Raw genomic sequence first — 20154 nt, forward strand, 5'->3', positions numbered from 1 at the left:
CGGATCACCAATGTTTTACTGATTTTAACCATTTTGCAGCTACTATTCCGATTGCTACACCGTAAACAGTGATCGGCGATATGAATTGAAGCGCACATATACGCATCTACACAGACACGCGACCAGCCACCAGTCCTAACCGAACCCCTACGGTAACAAGAAGGGGGGAAATCACTAAATGCTAGTGCTCATCGAAAAACGCCGGACACGCCGGATTGCTATGTGGAGGCGGATCGGAAGCATCACTTCCTCTGACCGCTGCTGCGGCGGCGGTGTCTGTTGGGCACATCCACACACTCTTCTATATAGTTGCGCCGCGACCGACAATGTGGTCGTTGAATAGTGCACAGTGAATTTCTACGCGTTGCAGCCCTATTCGATGGGTTGCTACCTATTCTGGAGGTTAGTTCATCGTCGTCGGTACGTCATGAAAAAACAAAACGAAAACCAATGTCAAACTGTTGTAAAGAGAAGAATGGGAGTAAAAAAAAGTATAATTGTTTTGTTTACTTATTTGTTTTATAGAATAGCTCACTGGAAAATGTTCTATAGTCAATGGAATCAATAGCAATTGCACGAGGAAATGCCAAAAAGAAATTGAAATTCTACTTGCGTCTTGTGATGACAACAAAATAACTACAGTCAAGAGATTTTTTTTTGTTGCTCTATCTGTTTCGATTATTAACAGAAGATATCGAGCAGACGAGTTGTGAATATCGTCGTAATCGGTATTACTATAACCATTATTTCCTCTTGATGTGGCATTAATGAGTAATGAAGCCAACATAGGCATGGTTAGCTAGATATTGCTCAAGTCAGACAGAGTGTGAATTTTTGATGATTAGTCGGATTGTTGAAAAAAATTGATGAAAAGTTTAACGAAGTATTTTTAGATAACGTCGCTAGAAAAGTACGAGCCGGAGAAAATCGTTCAATTGTGAGTTTAAACATTTTCTGATCGAATTTGCCAACTTCTAGTTAAATTTAAATTTCAATCAATGTATTGCTCAATCCATTTCGCCACAATAGAAAGTTGCTTATTTTAATAAAAGAAATGGATCACGTAAACAACGTATTTCCATGACTGTTGAAAACGTTTTTTTTTACATCGAGAGAGCATATGTGATGTTTAACTGCGCACCATACTGAAAAATGAGAATGTTCGCTTTGACAGATTGTTATTTCAGTTGCGGCTGTGCAAATAGAGTAACAGCGCTAATCAGTAAACTAGAGGAAATTTATTTCAAAATATTACTGTTTGTAACTCGCATGTTACCGGTCGCGTGGGATGCCTGGTTAATGTGGCGGCCAACAGTCGCAATGAGGGAGGTGTCAGTATAGTCTAATAAATTTCTTCTATTACTGGAAGTAGATAATATGCACATGTTAGCAAGTCTAGTTTTTCTGTCCACGGTTATCTTGTTTACTGCAAAATATTATCAACTACAGGGAAGCCCGTTTGAACTTCACTTTCGTTTGCCGATCTCTTCTGGTATAAAGTTCCTGTCCTATGATTTGTTGAAAGTCAGCTTCGTCATCCATCACACGGCAGAGCTCGTTGGTTTAAAAAGTTTCGAAACTTATATGCATGTAATCTAATTGTAGATCTTCAGCTTTTACCTAAAGCTTCGGAATTTTCATATGAGAGGACATTTTTTTACCTCAGAATACCACAGATGATGAATCCAAGGCTAATCTCTATTCACCTTGGATGAAACTTTATTTGGGCTTAAAAATAAAAACTAATCAATAGTTTATGCTGTTATGCATATGAATGTCCTTGTAAAATTTGATCAAATTGTATACAAAATTGATATAAAGTTTTCAAAGAGAGACAATTAGTAACAGCGAAAATAAAAAATATTAGTGGGGTCAATCCCGACGTAGAGGTTAGCATTCACACCTCTCACGCCGAGGACCCGGGTTCAAATTCCAACCTCGCAGAAGTCACGAATGACCTAAGCTGTTAAAGTGATTATAATAAAACATATATTAGTAACATCCGTTTTCCAACTCTTGGGCACTTTTCTTGAGTAGTATTTCTTATTTATTTATTACATCAACAGACTTACATGGTCCTAATGATGGTCTAACTTCTTAAAACTAGTGGTCCAGTGTATAAATAGTAATAAATTCACATAAATATAACTAAACGGATAGTCAACTTAATTGGACCGAATATGAATGCTACTTTGTCCAACGTCTTCTGGAGACCGCTGAGGGCCCCATATTTGCTGTAGTTCGTACGGTGGTATGACGTCCTCAGCATAGCAGTATTTCGAACGGATCTAGGCTGCACATTAAGGTCGATTCGCTCTAGAAGTCGAGGGCAATCTATTTTACCTCGCAGAGTATCAGCGACTAGCAGGGCTTTAGATGTATCTCTCCGTGTAGAGAGAGTATCTAGGTGGATCATACATCATACATCGATTTTCGTAGCTCGGCAAGTGATACAGATTTTGCCAGGGCAGCCGACGAAGGACAAAACGTAGTAAGCGGCGTTGGACGGATTCGATTCGTTCAGAATTGTTGTATTAGTTCGGGTTCCAAACCGCAGAACAGTACTCCAGAGTCGATCTCATCAGGGAGCAGTATAATGCTTTTAAGCAGTAGACGTCGGTGAAACTTTTGGCGATTCTAAAAATGAATGGCATGGTTAGAGGACTTGTTGACGATATAAGATACATGCTGTTTGAATGTTAGCTTTGTAACGAAGATTACACTTAGGTCTTTGATATGATCAACCCGCTCGATAGTGTTCGATAGCAGCGTGTAGTTGAAGATAACAGCATATTTTTTACGTGAGAAGGATATTGCAGAGCACTTTGAGGGATTTACAACCATTCTGTTTAAGGTACACCAATTAGCGAAGACATCCAGCTCGCGTTGGAGAGCGATGCAGTTTTTCAGTTGAGCGGACACGGGAGAATATTTTCAGATCATCGGTATATGATAGCCTTGGTCCTTCAAGTACGAGATTCACGTCGTTGAAATAGATCAGGAATATGAGCGGTCCGAGATGACTACCCTGCGGAATACCTGATATGGCGCAGAATGTGCTAGATCTACAATCACCGATGGCAACCATCAGCTGACGATCTGTTAGATAAGAACGGAACCATCGTAGGAAAGTTCCGCCTATCCCAAGCCTTTCGAGTTTAGCGATTGCGATTACGTAATCGAGCTTATCAAAGGCGGCTGACAAGTCGGTATATATGACGTCGGTTTACGTCATTGCAGACATGTTGTCGACAAGCTGTGTAGTAAGGCACAGCAAATTAGTAGTAGTGGATCGACTAGGGAGGAATCTTTGCTGATCCGCGATCAAATATTGCCTACAATGTGAAAAAAGTGGCTCCAAGATGATTAGCTCGAACAATTTCGAGATGGCACTCAACGATGTAATTCCTCGGTAATTGTCCACGTCTCGCTTGATGCCTTTTTTGTGCACAGGAAACATATAAGCAGATTTCCAGCAAGACGGAAAAATACCGCTGAAGATGGACTTCTGGAATACGAGCTGTAGTGGTCTAGCCAAACAAGAGATGTGCTTCTTCAGGAGAGCGGACGGAATTCCATCAGGCCCGGGATTGAAGGAGTTTATCCCCCTCGGTGTTTATCCCCATATTGCTTGGAGCTCGATCGTACGATGGGACGTTCCTTGCAGCGCAGTCGACATCGTCGCTGGTTAAACTTGCATGACTAAACACGCTAGCAAAGTTTTCAGCGAATAAGCTGCATGTCTGTACAATTTGAGGCAGTTTCATCGCGATAGATCAGCAGGGCATCCCGCATTCCCTGCGTTGCTCGTTCACAAACTTCCAGAAAGCTTTGGGGTGCGACCTGAGTTTCCTCTGAATCCTACTTCGATATTGCTAAAAACAAACACGAGTGACTCGCTTCAATTAACGGAGGATGATGAGGTGCATCTTTAACTAAAGGCCTTGGAGCTGTTGAGAGGAATGGTGCGGCATCTTATGTTGAAAAGTAACAGACGTCCAGGCAGCGGTTATGACCGTTAACGACGTGATTGATTTGTGACAGGGTGGTGGCACTGTAACTGTCGAGAATACTGGTAGCACCAGTATGGAGTATAGAAAGAGCTTGGTCGGGACACAGGAAACCGCCTTGCGATGGCTTCCACGTTATGACAGGCAGATTGTAGTCCCCCAGCATCATAATCTGGTCGACTGGAGCAGCCCTCTCGATGACAGCGAAGACAGATTCGCAGTGCGTATTGATAAGAGCGATGTCACGAGTCCGGTCAGGCGTGATATACACAACGCATAAAAACAAGTTCCGATCATGTAGCGCAACTGAAATCCAGGTCTGCTCCAAACAGTCCCAATCCTTGTTGTCTCTAGCACTCGCTTTTAATCCTTTACGAATTGCTATCAGAACGCCCCCTCCAGTTGATTTCCGGCTGTTTTGCGGATTTCTGTCACAGCGAAAAACTTCATAGGAGAAGAACACTTAACTAGAAAGTGTACGTGAAGCAAGCCAGGTCTCGGTTAAGACGATGATATAATAGCTCAGATCGGAAACGGCTATACGATAGTGACACGAGCACTAGCGAAATCAATAGCGTTTCCAATGTATGCTATTTTTGAAACTGGTTGTACAACTTAGATAGCGCAAAAATATTCAGACTTTTTTTTATATTCACAGATCTGCTTCAGATTTTTTCTCTAGTAGCATTTGAGTTTTTATGACAGTTTATTTAACTCTCGTTGCCATTGGTTGCAGTGGGTTATCTTTATTTGCCTTCGGCGTTTTGGTCGAATCAATAAAATAAAAAAGCCTACTTTATCATGATACATGCAAACTTTATTGAGCAATAGACAACATGTGCGCTCACATTATTTACCTATGACTTTGAAACAGATCACAAAAAAGAGTCGGTTTTTGGACAGTCTACCACTCAATTGTGTAAGAGATATGTAGTAAAAATGATTTTCCCAATATGAGTGATATAACCGTTATAAAACAGTCGATCTATCTAAAAGCTATCATTTACTGTCATGCTTGAGCGTATGGTTTTTGCATTAACTCTTCGACGGATGGTGGCAACTATATTGGCATTTAAACACAAAGTTCCATATCAATTTCAAGCTTCGAAAAGACTCCACTATTTATTTATGGCTATTTATAACAGCCATAAAATGGTCACTCTTTTTCATTACAGATCCATAAATCTCAATTAGTTTTGCCAGATACTGCCCGCATTCGATGCCAACGAATAATCCTCATGCGTGTGTTTACATATAAGCTGTTGATGATTTAGCGGGCAGCACAATAAAACCCGGAGTATAAGTTCTATCAAGCAACCGACGTTCAGTATATCACATAATGTAATTGTTCGGATCGCTGGAAACGTTGCGATCGTCCGTTGGCTTTAATCGAATTGCATACATATGGGTGTGCGGTCAAGTAGTGAAAACAACCTCCTATCTTCTATGTGCTTAAAGTAGAAACAATGATAACAACTACAAGTTGCAAATTTTAATTCGCACATACAGTTTTTTTGCAGGAATAGGAAACGAATGACTTTTTGTCTCAGCATATTATCTCAGTTCCGTTTTAAATACAAGAAATGAATTGTTTTGTTTTCACTGTTCTGAACAAGACGCTGTAGTATTTGAGTGAATAATACTGTATAGTTTAAGTATAAGAATACATAAAAAAAGGCTCACCTCAGGCGGATCCCAGACGCATTCTCCAGTCGTCAAGTTAGCATACATGTGCTCCTTGGTGCGAGGCTCGATTATTTCCACCCATTCCACTCTGCAATATCGAGCATCAGATGGATCCATCGTTGCAAAGGATAGAAAAAAAAAGATGAAATAGTATTCACATTCACATTCACCAGAGTAACATGCAAGGATGACTTTTCACACATTCAACTGTGCAAAAGGAAACAACCAGTTCGACGTAAAATAGGCCGCATGAGTTAATCAATATAAATTCACTGTAAAATTCTCCAGATTTTCAAAATATTAGCCAGCTAATATCGGTCTACGCCGTCTGTGGGGTTGACCTTGTTAATGATCTTACACGGCAATTGGCTCGTGAGTCATTCAACCCAGACGGTGAACATCCGTTTCCTGCACGTTGTCATCCTTTAGTTCATCTCTTCGGCTCCCTATTTAGAAGCACATGATACACTGTGTCACACCCAAAATAAATGGATAAGTTCAACTGTTCATCTTCTGCATTGAACAGAGCATAACAGATGACGATGCTTTAGAATTTCATACTGCTTTTTTCATACTGCTTTCTCATTTACGATGCTGGCCACACCACATATTGTCACCATCCGACACCATGTTTGTGTTCCGTCTGCTTCCCCTTTCGCAAGTAATATGTTGCAAAGGGAAGACAGACGAAGAGGATATTAGGAAGTCACCGGCCGGGAAGAAAAAGCAGTGCGCCGCGCAAGGAAAAACTGCGAAAAAATCGGTATCGATTTTGACGGAATCACCAATGTTGTTTCCTTTTGATAGCAAATTTCATTCACTGTATCACTGCGAACACAATATTTCTAGAAAATAATTTCTTAACACCTAATAAAATTTTTTACTAAACTACAGACTTTTCCTAGAAAACGCACCTTTCTGATGTTGACATTTTCTTGCTTATATATTTTCACTTCTTTTTACGAAAACTTTTTTTACTGCCCTCAGTTGCTCCAGAGTAGGCACAGGAATCAACACACATACACACTTACATCTAGCACGCATTGGACAGAAGGAAAAGAAATCTCTAATGCAAAATTTTCTTTCCGTTTTTTTTCTCTCAAAACTGCACTTGAAATTTCTTCAGCACTACATGTCGACGCCTAAAAATTACCACCGTGGTCAGCAAAATGTGCTTAAAACTCTAACCAAAAACTATCGTCAACCGATTATAACGCCAATGGACAATATTTTTTTCCAGAGAAAAAATAGCACACAGATTGGGAAAAGGGAAGAAAAAACGACAAAAACGCGTACGCGATGACGACGACTCGAATTTAACTTGTCGACCGACGATCAGCAAATGCTGGCTAGCTGCACAAGCACAAGCGTTGAAGAGCGATGGATGGAAAAAGAAAGAAAATGAAAAGTTAACGTAAATGACAGCTACACTGACAGCAGAGTACAGTGGCGTGCTGGCGGAACAGCGCTGGAGGGGCAATTTTTCTTGATACTTCCCGGGGGATGATATATTTGCCTGGCAGCTAAATCGGGATTATTTTCCCCACCCCATCGACATCTCCAAGGACATCTATATCGAGCTGCAGTAAACGTCAGCGACAGCATGTCTTGGCACCCCATCGACATCTGCATATCTAACTGGAACTGGAACCACAGAGAACAGACAATTATGTTCATATAAAATATCACGCAAATGGTGTGTAAGCTTTTAAACAAGACACTAGCGACATCTCTCTTAGGGTGCACCAGTTGTCCGACATCCACGTTGCCAAATTTATTATACATTCTTATCATGTTCTACATATTCGAAATACTGGCAACTCTAATGCTAGTTACTGTAGCAACCTAACAACGGTTGTAGCAACGGATCGAATTTGTTTATGTTATTTATCGAACACGGTACACATTGAAAACAGAAACCAAATCGCAATTCAATTTTCTCAAAGTATGGCAAATAGGCATCGTATTTAGTGTTTTTTCCGGTTTTCCGCATTGGATTGCACCATTTCATCGTCACACGCAGCATGACCCCACCGCGGTGGTACTAGCAGTGGACTTTTCAACTTTGAGCACTAGAAAGCCTTTGCCACTTCATCGAGGGCCGCCGGTGTTGGAGCGTTTGGCTTTGATTCATTTTCGGTCGCTAAAATCGCGGCCTGTATGCTAATGGCTCATTCATTTTTAAAATTCGTAATCAAAATCAAGGATTTAAATTAAATTAGTCCAATATTGCTATTTTTGATAAATGTTTACCTTTATTTTAGTGCAATGGATTGGGTAAACAATACGTCAGTTGCTGTAGTAACTTTGCTTTAGTGAAAATACGACGAAAGCTTTGATATGTTGACAGCCATTTACAAGCAAAGCCCATTCTGTTAGTGATGTGAGCGCCACGTAGCGGGAGCATTACCACATACTTTCAAAATGGCCGCTGAGCTTTTACACACGTTACGGGTTCAAGATGAATGTCTGTTCTCTGTGCTGGAACTGCAGTCACTGCAGTGCAGTGAACGTCAGCAATAGCATGTCCTGGGCGCCTGATAGGAAAATCAAATCTCACTCGGTTTGTTTACGCTAGCGACATTCGCCCTTTTGTTGGTTCTATCTTCAAATGGCTCAAATCAGACTGCTGGCAGTTGAGTGAAACGCAGTGCTGACATGCTATCTCATTTTCGCACACACGAGATGTTGGCGGCGAAAACATGGTTGCCTATCGATGGGGTGTGTCCTGGGCTCAAAATTTGACAGCGGACCCAAATCAAGCTGCTGGCAGTCGAGTGAAACGAATGTCGAATTTGTTTATTCAATCCGTGTTGAAACTGGATGAATTTTATCTGTCAGATAGGAGCAAATGAACACAAAAAGTTCATCCAGTTCCAATCCAGATTGAATAAACAAATTCGACATTAGATATGCAGATGTCGATGGGATGGATTATCACGATCATCATCACAATCCGCCCAGAAGTAAAAATAAAAATTATACGCGTATAAGGGTCGATTCAAATATGACGTCCATCAAATTTCTGCTTTTTTAGACCCCCCTCTCCCCTCTGTCCGTTTGTGTCACAAAACTCTAAATCCCCCCCCCCCTTTGGACGTCACACAGACTCAAAAAAATATAAAAAATATTGAAAGTAAAAGGTTTCTAAAAATTCCTTATTCTTTTAAAAGTTTAGTGTATGATTCATTAAAAGAAAATAACAGTCGCAAAACTAAAATTTAAATTTTCCAATTTTTTTTGGATAAATTGATCATTTCAGAGTTATAGTTTTTTACCGAAATTATAAAAAGATTCCACTTTTGTTTTGCTATTTTGTTCCATCCGGCGTGTAGACATTTGCAGATTTTTTAACAGTTTCTATCAAATTTCCAAAATAAAAAAAACTTAATTATAATTTATTAATAAAGATTATTTCTATGGTGCTTATTCTATATGAACTACGAACCAGGACGTCGCAACCGCAACGTGACCGTCAATAGAGGTTTTCCGTCAAAAATTTTTTTTTCACTAAATGTTCGGTTTTGACTCTTAGAAATGATACCCATATAAAACTTTCTTTATTAAAGCCTCTAACTACTGTAAAAATGAAAAACTAAAATACGTATATTTCAACCGGTCACTTCACGGATGTCTTACATGCCTTTTTGTACCAGTGTCCTCTATTTTCACCACTTCGAAACCATTTGTGCCACTCTTTACTCTTGTGGCAAGCAACAAACGAAATGAAAAAGAAGGTAATCATTAGCTTTTCATTCGTTTTATCCTTTTCACTCTACCGCTGATACACATATGTCAAAAACTGTTATGCAATGCTGCCAGAAAATCTGAAAATTTTGATAAACAGTGCAGCCGAAACGAATTTTTTAAAACTCAACATTCGTGATTTGGTGAAAAGAAACTCAACATTCTTGCAATTTGCATTGTTTAAAAAATCGTAGTAAATTCTAGAGTCAACGAAAAAAATATATTTTTGCACCATTGTCACTCGTATTGGGAGTACTTTTGAGAAAAAATAAGAAAAGGAGGGGTATGATCTGACGGAAAACCTCTATTGCAAATTGTCACCTATCAATGAAGCAATAAAAGTTTGGTTTTCAAGTGAAGTGCGCCGCTTCGCTTCAAAACAGGCTCCAATCTGCGTCGGTGGAGTATAGGTTTCACTCGTTTCACTCTACATTATGACAGTAGCTTTTAAAGTTTAAACTTTTCTATCAAGTTTTTAGTAGAAGGGTAAAAACTTTGAATGCAATGGTATGGTATAAAAAATCGTGTCATCAACAAATCGTGCCTGACTTTCGATCGCCGTTAATTAAAACAATCATCAGTTTCAATTGAAGCTTGTTGAATATGTATCCAGTTTTTTACGAGCCATAATGGCGGACGCGTTCGTAATATTTGAACAGCATTTTTGACATTTCTCTAATACATCGCACGTTTTCTTTCCGCGCGTTCACGATAAAACTAAAGGAATGTACGGAAAGAAAACGTGCGATGTATTAGGGAAATGTCAAAAATACTGTTCAAATATTACGAACACGCACCCGCCATTATGGCTTGTAAAAAGCTGGATAGAACGAGCAACCCTGAGTACGGTACGGTATGGCTTATTCGTTTTTTGTCTCCTTTACGATGTTTTTCTGGACTTTGCGAGATTATTTGGTGACTTTTACTCTGGATTTCGGTGCCATTTCGACGGTAGTTAGGTTTGCTGCATTCAAAATATTCTGCACATATCTATAGTACAGTGGACCCCCGCTCGTTTGAACGATTCCTCATGCAAACTAACGGGGTTAGTTTTTAATTTGAACAACTGGTAACCCTAAATATGCTGGAACTTGTGTGAACTGGGTGCCCTGTTCTTTGTTATTGTTTTGGTGGATTGATCCAGTTGGCAGTTGCAAGCAGCGAATATTTCATTCTCCGATTGAATTTCTTCACTAATCGTTGGGAAAACGCAATGTGAAACAGATTAAACACGCTAGATCAATACAAGCAAACTTGTTTATGTACATTGTCTGCATAAGCAAATGATGTCATATTGAGAATGACATTTGAACCATTTTTAATTTGCACATCGTGCAAACCAACGGGGTTCAAATTAAAAAGTGTTCTGATTAAAAACGGTCAAACGAACGGGGGTCCACGGTATTGTACCATTTGTAGTTTGAACACCAAGACGAAGATGTCATCAGGTAAATAAATTTGTGAAATCCAAATCTTCATCGAAAAAATGGGCAAAAAATTAAAAAAAATTAAAAATGAATTAAAAATAAAACTGGAAATTGACCATCAAACGTTAGGACCTCCTAGGATCACTGCTAATATTTCTATTTATTAAATGTTACAAGCAAATAAAACAGCAAGTTATTTGTTGACGGATAGTAACCAGCAAGGGTGGATGATGTGGAACGTCCTTAACTAGAGGGGAAGGAGCCATCGCTATTTCGGGAGAGGTAGGAATTAACTCAAGCTTCGTATTCTACTAAGACGCTCCAAAAATTTCATTCTGATAGTGGATGATTAGCCCTATACTAATCCAAAAATTGATTTAGATTTACTGTTGCTTATTTTAAGTGAACAAAATGTAAACGTGGCATAAACATGTTCTTTTACCCTATTTTTCATTCTTTGCTTTTTCCTTTTTTCGTACCTTTCGAGCAACACTGTCGGAATCGAAACGCATACATATACAAATCCATGTGAACGACAAACATTATTTATTAGGGCTGTCAAACGGGAATCCTCAAGTTATTTCGCCACAGCTTACGTTCAGTGCTCATCTCGACAGATTTTTAGCAGGTAGCTTCAGTTAAGGTTTTTATTTCTTCAACGAAAGCTATTGCTGTTCTCCAGTAAATATTTGTTTAATCAAAACGAAGTGTATAACGTTGCAGTGGAAAATGTGTGCAAAATGAACGCTGTCTCAAACTTCACAATGTCGTGCTTCTCAGCAGCAGCCCAGTCTAATCACTCCAATCAGTCCGTGACCTTGAAGTCCGCCGTCTCCAATGAAGAAGAGAATAAGGATTGCCAGGACAAATTCCTTAAGGTTCTGCAAGCGCTGCAGAACCGAAACTTCAAGATTAACAATGATGTCTATTTAGAAATGATGATCTCTCATTTGTCGGGTAAATATAACGGAGGTAAGAAGTCGGATTAGTCATAGTTTACTAATGTCTAAATAATGAGTGTAATCAATGGTTTGCAGAGCACAAGCGGCTGCTGAAATCACCAGCGGTTTTCCGCTGGTTAGAAGACGCATTAGGGCAATGGGAAAGTGAATATGTTCCTTCGACGGATGTTGCAGCTTTTACATTGCAAGTTTTGGCAATGGTTGCAGAGGACGAAGGGGATTTTATCAGACTGCAACGGGGACAAATGTTAGATCGTTTCCAGAGTTGTATTCGCGGAAAGCACAAGCTTCAGCATGCCTCGATAAAGTTGGGCCACGTGATGGTACTGAAGGCAGCTTCGCGACATACTAGCGGCTTGAACTGGATTAAAAGTTCCAGTTCATGGAAGATTAGTTTGGATTACTATAACGGCCAGCTGCAGACTATTTACATCACCAAAGAAACATCACATTTTATATACATTGTTATGGAAAAATTTGCAATGATTGGCGATTACGATTTAGTCCAGGAAATAGTTCGCACTATACTCTCGCCGCTGCTGGATGATGTTTGGAAATGCCCGGAACAGGAAAATGCTGTTTTAGTTAATGATCAGAAGGCTCAGCGTGTAGTCGCGTCCATGCTGAGCTTGATGTGTACGATTTTTCGGAATATGCTGGAAACTGATAAGAAATCTAGAACAGCCTACTACATATTGGCAACTTGTCATTTTGAAAGGAAACTGTGGGTCTATGCCGACTCCCTTCTAGATCACAATTTTCTAACAAAAATTTGGGAAACTCAAATACTGGCTAACTGTACACGTCTTTGTTGTATGGATATTCCCGAAGAGGATACAGTGACAAAACCTATATCGTTCGAAAGATATACGATCAACTTTCTAAATTATATGAATTTCTCAATCCGCCGTGGGAATGTGCACAATGTCATGCTGATGGGTCAAATGCATCATCACTCCTGGCGTCTTTTGGACAAACGAGCACCGGAAGAGATTGTATTGAAAAATCAAAGCATCAAATTTGGTGATCAAGTCTTACTAATTCAGCTGTTCCCAGTGGTGTATGAACTTAAGGGTTTAATTCAGAAAGACCCTCCCGATTATATCGAAAAGTTTTGCAGCACATTGTACGACATTTCCTGCGAGTTCACAATCCGTTTGATTTACGGTTGCAGAGATGTTTTTGAGGCAGCAGGACCCGATACGGTTAAGCAACTGGCCATAAAGTCAATTCAGGGAATAGTTTCCATAAAGAGTCTCCCAAGGCCACGTGCTATTATTGCGTTTCAAGCGTTTGTCTATGTACTGAAAGAATTTCTGCCAGACATGTGCTACCTGGAGGATCAGAGTGATTTTTCTAAAACAGACGTTATACTGTCGCAGCCCAACTTCCTGGCAGCCATCATTAACGGAATGTACTCGCTGATCCAAAATTATAAATTCACCTGGAATGAGTGCATCGAATCGATGACGGTGGTTAACTTTATGCTCAACCTGCTAGGGAATCCTAACCTGCCCATAAAAGTGAGCTTAACTCAATTTGATTCGAATTGTAACTAAATTTATTTTCCTTTTTTATAGCATGTGATTCTAGCTTTAAAGCTAACCCAACTTGCAATCGAATATTTTTTGGCACCGAATTTAGCTTTACTGATGGATGACTTGAAAGGGTCCGGGCTGGAGTTTGTAGGTAAGGTTATCTACAAACGTCTGCACGAAAGTAGCTGGGAAGTGCGAGACTCCGCCCTCGAGTTGCTGGCATCGATTGCAGAGATTTCGGAAATTAGTAAGAAATCATATGAAATGTGAAATTACTGGTGTTTAAATTGATCGCTTTATATTCCGTTTGGTAGAGTTTCCGTCTTTTCAGAAACTTATTCTCGACTGTCAAATAATACCGATTGTTGACGCGGCGGCTAGGAATGACACAGAGCCGTATGTTAGGGCATCGGCCTTGCGATGTCTGTCGCTGATGGTTCGAATACGATTACTCTGGGAGCACTCGTTGGTTAAGTTGAACTTAATGGTAAGTTTTTTTTCTCTTTGGAACCATAAATGCATGATGTTGGTGAATATTATTGTTTCGCAGAACCACTTGATAACACTGTTCGACACCGAAAGCGAAGGGATAGTGCGTCGTGAAGCAGTAAATACGGTCCGGGAGATCTATGCTAATCATAAGATACATAACCAGTGCTTAGACAGTGTTTTTTCGGTGCTGGCTTTCTCAGCCGTCAACGATCTGTATTGGGAGGTACAGAAAAATGCACTCCAGTTCTGGCAGGTGGTGATGTGTCGTCAGTTCCAGCATCAAGGGATGATCGATGGAACATTTCCGGCGGTAACTTTTTCGAAGGAACATAAAAAAATCATTACCCTGAACAATAAGGAAATTCTGCTCCGTCTGCGGAAAGTTCTTAACGAACTTTCGCTCAGAGGTTGTCTTGGAGTATTGCTGGGCTGCTTAGCGGATGACTGTGACATAACAGTAGTTAAGGAGGCAGTAAAAGTCATACAACGATTGATGTCCTACCTAAACAAGTACAACTATATTGAGGAATACAGAAAGCAAGTCGATCCTGCTACAGGCGAGAGAGCGGCAGTGATAGATACCAACTATTCTGCACATGTCAGTATTGGCTCGGTTCCCAAGAACTCGCAACGAAATAATGCCGATTACAGTAGCGGCAATGTGCCTTGTTTGATCAATTCGGATGAAATAATCGATTCCATTGTGAATCTAGACGACGTCAATTTGCTATCGATCAACTACAAAAACAGTCTGTCGGTCGCTCCCGGTGAACGATCTTCGCTGGGAAACTCTTGCAACTGCGAATCGAGTAAGGTGCACGACAACTTGTTCAAAAAATACGCCGAAGTAACGGCCGACGATTTCATCGACCGGGTGCTGCAGATTGATTTCGGTGCGTTGATCGCCAGTCGGGAGCAATGGATGCAGCAGACGGAGAGTTTCTCATCGTTGCTGGACGATGTTTTATTTTCTTACTACGCGGCAGACGTCAACGATGCCGATTGCTACTGAGCTGAGGTCAATGGTAGCAACAAAAAGTAAGCCATGTGCCTGCTGCCGTTATTGCAGTGCGCATGGTAATTTCGACGCTAAAAAGACTGCAACGTCTGTTATTTACGTTTTTTTCATGCTTTTTGAATAAAAAAATAACATAAAGGCGATTTAAGCGATCTGGTTTGAAAACCATACCTTCATTAATATGTAGTTGATGCACATTCAACCGCTGTAAAATTAGTTGCAATTGTAATTGAAACGTGGTTTTTCATATATTAAATATTTTTTTACCATTACCGTAAAACTCGGTAATATTTGCATCATATAACAGAGTTGCTCAGTTGAAAGTTTTAATTAATTAAAAGACTAAAAATGAACCGCACTAATTTAAGATCAGATGTTTTTTTTGATTTAATAAAGAAACTGGTTTGTTTCATCTGAGATGAGACGATCATGCAAAACAATTTCTTGTGTCCATGTTGATTCAACCGATAAGTAGGTAATGTTCAACTCCCAATCAATGTTTGCGGTGTGGCAGTCTTGTTTAAGTGTCTTATCAAGACGAGCTGAAAGAAAACGGAATGCTGTTTACGGAGTTCTGTGGTAATCACGACATGGTGACTCATCCCCCATCCCCGAACGAAATGAGGCTTCCTGGTGTGCGCAACAAACAAAGCGTTTTATCGCTGAGTAACGTTTGCGTGTGCCCAACGACAGGACGAGAAAGTTAGATGTCGTTACCGACTGGAGAATACTGCGGTGAAAAAGGTCTTGAATCCCGATCCTCGTAGCCACCACCTGACGGGACTGGCGAAGAACGCGCGAATCAGGAATGCACTTTTTCAGAATTATTGACAAAACCGGCACCATCATGGTTCCGTATTACTCGGAAAGCACTTTCAGGCCTTGGAAAAATCGACGCTACTCTACGCTGGCACCAAGCTGCACTCCGTGCTGGTCGATCATGTTTGGTTTATATCACAACGCTCTATACTATATTGTGAGTAACGAATTCTAGGAGTCTCTTCTTCCGGTGTTCGTTGATTTCGAAAAAGTGAAATCACGAAATGGAATTTTGTTAAGAAACGTAAAACTGGCAATAATATTCCTCCGTCGGTCAACTTCGAAGGAACAACTCTTGGAACAACTTCTCACTCGAGCTCAGAATCAGCCGATCTATTAGCTACGTTTTTCGAGAGCGTATTTGGTAAAGCATCACCCGTTCAGCGACATAACTGCTTCGAGCATATACCGTTTCGTAATATCAATCTACCACTAGTACAGTTTTCTATAGACGAGGTTCGGAAAGCTCTTGAAGATCTCGATTCAACGAAAGGACCCGGAACAGACAGTCTACCGCCAGTATTTTTAAAAAACTGCACCGTTTCGGTTGCATCGCCGATTACCGCTGTTTTTACCCGCTCAATCAGCAGTAGATCGTTCCCAATTGCATGGAAGATGGCGTCCATTGTGCCGATCCATAAGTCCGGAAGGTACAAATCGGTCACCAATTACCGTGGCATATCCATACTTTGTAACTATATACAGGTCAGTTGCATCTCCAGCAGCCAGCATGGATTTATGAAGCATCGTTCGACAACATCAAATCTTATGTGCTACGTCACAGCGATATCACGTGAGCTAGAAGCTAAGCGGCAAGTGGATACGATCTATTTTAATTTTGCGAAAGCTTTTGATACTATACCACACAATCTCATTATTGAAAAACTGAACTACATCGGATTTACCTCATGGTTCACCGAATGACTTTACTCATACTTATCCGATCGCAAAGCATTCGTTACAGTAAACTCCGTGCGCTCCAGAACATTCGATATATCGTCTGGTGTCCCTCAAGGCAGTCTGCTTGGCCCGCTCATCTTTATAATCTCTATTCCTGGTGCCGGAGGGGTTCTTGAAGAGAACGGATTTCACTATACAGTCGTTCGGCATCCTTGCGACGTGGCCGGCCTACCGTAGTTTCCCAACTTTCGCCAGGTGTACGATGGGAATCTCTCCAAGTAGTGCCTGTAGCTCGTGATTCATACGTCTCCGCCACTCTCCGCTTTCCTTTTGTACTCCTCCAAAAATAGTCCGCAAAACCTTTCGTTCAAAAACGGCAAGTGCACGTATGTCTTCCGTAGGTAAAGTTACTGTTACAAGTCCGTAGAGGACTACCGGTCTTATTAGCGTTCTGTACATCGTCAGTTTTGTGCGGCGGCGTATGCTCCTAGATCAAAACGTCTTGCTGAGGGAAAAGTAGGCTCGATTTCCAGCTTCAATGCGTCGTTGGATCTCCTTACTCGTACTATTGTCGGCGGTGACCAGAGATCCCAAATACACGAACTCATAAACCACTTCCAGTTCATCGTCGTCAATAGTCACTGACCGTGGGAGGCAAGCGTTGCTTTCTCTGGAGCCTCTTCCTACCATATATTTGGTTTTCGACGCATTAATTTGTAACCCTATCTTCCTAACCTCCGTTTTTAACTGCCATAGATGGCCTCCGCCGTCCCACGGTTTCTAGTAATGATGTCAGGGTCGACTGCAAAGGCTAGGAGTTGGCTACACTTGCAGAAGATCGTTCCTCTCGTTTCGATGCCCGCTCGCCGGATCACACCTTCAATAGCGATATTGAATAACATCCAGGACAGTCCTTTCCCTTGCAGTAACCCTCTGCGCGATTCGAAAGGATTTGAGAGTGTCCCCGAAACGCGCACGTAGCACATCACTCGTTCCAGAGTAGCTTTGATCAGCCGCATCAGTTTGTCCGGAAAACCGTACTCGTGCATTATCTGCCATAGCTGTTCGCGTTTAACGGTATCGTATGCTGCTCTGAAATCCCAAAAAATATGATGCGTAGGCACGTTTTACTCTTGACATTTCTGAAAGATTTGTCGAAGAGTAAAAAATTGATCCGTAGTAGCACGGGCCCCCATAAAGCCCGCCTGATACTGCCCTACGAAATCTTTTGCTATTGGGAATAGACGACGCAACAAAATCTGGGAGAACACCTTGTAGGCGGTGTTGACCAACGTGATGCCGCGGTAATGACGGTAATTAATCTAGCCGGTCGCCCTTTTTGTAAATGGGACAGACTTCGCCTTCCATCTATTCCTCCGGCAGTTTCTCTTCTTCCGAAATCCTTGAAATCAGCCGGCGAAGTGCGGTTGCTAGCGGTCCTTGACCATTTTTGTAGAGTTCAGCCGGAAGTCGGTCCTTTCCGGCGGCTCAATTATTCTTCAGCAGACCGATTTCTCGCTGGATCTCTTCGAGATTGAGTTCCGGTACGCGGTTGTCGTTTGAAGGTACTCCGAGGTTAACTGCCATTGTGTCCCCTGCTGCTATATCGCCGTTGAGGTGCTCATCGAAGAATTGCTTCCACCTGTCGACCAGCTCGCACTCGTTTGTGATTAGATCCCCTCTCTCATCCCTACACATGTCAGATTTTGGTGCGTGGGCCTTGCGAGTTTGGTTCACCTTCTCGTAAAACTTGCGGGTGTCATTAGCATGGAATAGTTGTTCAAGCTCCTCACGATCTCTGTCCTCCTTCTGGCGCTTTTTCCTCCTCAGGATCGTGGTAAACTCATTCCTCGCTCGTCGATACTTGGCCAAATTCTCTCTCGTGGATAAGCTTAGATAGTTTTCCCAAGCTTTTTTTTTCCTCTCTATCGCTTCTTGGCATTCTCCGTCAAACCAATCATTTCGTGCACTCGAGGTTTCCACACCTAGCACCGCGGTTGCGGCCTCGTTGACGGCCGGGCGTATCCTACTCCATCCGTTTTTGAGGTTCGAAGCATTTAGCTCCACAGAGGAAGGCAAAGCTTCATCCAGTACGCGCGCGTAGTTTCGGCAGTTCGCGGGTTGTCTAGTTGCCGAATGTTTAGCCGAGGAGGGCAACTTTGTCGCCAGGTATAAGCCGTCGATAGTTTTGAGCGCACGTGTACTGCTATTAGGTAGTGGTCCGAGTCAATATCCGCATTCCGTAGGGAGCGTACGTTGGTGATGTTCGAGAAAAACCGGCCCTCGATGAGAATATGGTCGATTTGGTTCGAGGTTCGTTGGGTAGGTGATCTCCAGGTGGCCTTGTGGATATCTTTGTGGGGAAAGCGTCAAACAGCAGCGTCTATTTAATATTCGAACTTATAACAGGCAATGTGGATTACCAGGAACCAGACTTGTGAAAGCACGCACCGCTCCGGTAACCGTGCTAAAACATTGTCCTCCGTTCATAGGTCACACGCTTTCAGTTTCGGTGTATTTCGCCTGCTCTCGTTCGAACTAATATGATACCGAACCTCAGTGCCGATTTGTTCTGTTCGGTACAGTATTATAGGTGTTCGTGCACTCCGGGCGGCCCCGGGTCAAAAAACGACGACGTAGGACAGACGCAAACAAAAGTTTCACTTGTGTCGAACAAAGTCTGACCGATAATTTTTACTGAGCAGCAGCAGCTGATATGGAACACCAACACGGCTATAGAGCACCGACCCCGGACGTACTAACAACTCAGTCACGTACACTGAATATGAACGAATAAAAAAGAAAGCAAAGAACGAAATCATGCAAGCCGTTGTTGGTACGGTGCTCACCGGTGCTTAGCCGAAGGCAAAGCACTTCGATCAGGTTTTTCCGTTTTTGGGGAGCGTGCCAATATGTATTAACGCCAGTGCATTCTATTATCAAAAGTACCCGTTGCGGAGCGTATCTGGAAGGGTAGCAGCCGTGCTGCACCGGACAGTGTTTATAACAAGTCTGCTCGGAACACCTGTACCAGATACTGTGGAATTTACCTCCTCGTCGGCTTCGGAATCCACCAATATTGACCATCCAATTCCACAGAACAAATTACGGTGTGAATATATTGTTTTAATATTGCGTTCCTTCAACGACGATTATAATGTGTTCGATTTTACTCTGTCTAGAAATGTGTTTAGTAATAGAATCCGAGGCTTAAATTAGTTATTAAGTCTAGTATTAAATAAATAATCTGTACGACGTAGTCGAAGATGGTGAATAAATAAATAAATAAATAGAAATCATCTGGGATGCACTAAAGGAGTTCCAGATAAGATAATCTATCTCATCGAAGCTCAGTATGAAGCATTTGTGTGCAAAGTGCTGCAAGCACGACGCCATCTTATCGGACCCTATACGGTGTACTGCTGGAGTGAGATAAGCCTGCATACTTTCACCCCTGTACTATTCAGGACCAGGGGATTAGACTGCCAATTTTCTTCTTCTAGCGGCTTCTAGGTTTTAGCAGTGGTTCGTGCTGTATTAACAATTTTGAATTCT

At 41.5% G+C, this 20154-nt stretch overlaps 2 protein-coding genes across 2 annotated transcripts in view; one reads left to right on the forward strand and one right to left on the reverse strand.

The window, feature by feature from the left end:
* The window catches only part of LOC128745208 (uncharacterized), a 308635-nt gene that overhangs the window by 30483 nt on the left and 257998 nt on the right, over positions 1-20154 (reverse strand). Inside the window, exons 2-3 of the mRNA XM_053842229.1 lie at positions 6611-7016; positions 5694-5784 (exon numbers count right to left, since the gene is read on the reverse strand). Coding sequence (XP_053698204.1) covers positions 5694-5784; positions 6611-6627 — 108 coding nt within the window. The 5' untranslated portion in view covers positions 6628-7016. The remainder of the gene's footprint in view (positions 1-5693; positions 5785-6610; positions 7017-20154) is intronic.
* LOC128745209 (uncharacterized) lies at positions 11456-15247 on the forward strand. The gene is made up of 5 exons (XM_053842230.1): positions 11456-11842; positions 11908-13355; positions 13413-13617; positions 13685-13857; positions 13921-15247. The coding sequence occupies exons 1-5, from the start codon at positions 11611-11613 to the stop codon at positions 14872-14874; spliced, it is 3012 nt and encodes a 1003-aa protein (XP_053698205.1). The 5' UTR covers positions 11456-11610; the 3' UTR covers positions 14875-15247.

Source organism: Sabethes cyaneus, chromosome 1, assembly GCF_943734655.1.
Source record: "Sabethes cyaneus chromosome 1, idSabCyanKW18_F2, whole genome shotgun sequence".
NCBI lineage: Eukaryota > Metazoa > Arthropoda > Insecta > Diptera > Culicidae > Sabethes > Sabethes cyaneus.

Excerpts from the sequence above, each read along its gene's own strand:
- LOC128745209 (XM_053842230.1), top strand. The coding sequence starts at position 11,611 with ATGAACGCTGTCTCAAACTTCACAATGTCGTGCTTCTCAGCAGCAGCC. Across the intron at positions 13,356-13,412 it reads ATCCTAACCTGCCCATAAAA|CATGTGATTCTAGCTTTAAA; the intron begins GTGAGCTTAACT and ends CCTTTTTTATAG. Across the intron at positions 13,858-13,920 it reads TGGTTAAGTTGAACTTAATG|AACCACTTGATAACACTGTT; the intron begins GTAAGTTTTTTT and ends ATTGTTTCGCAG.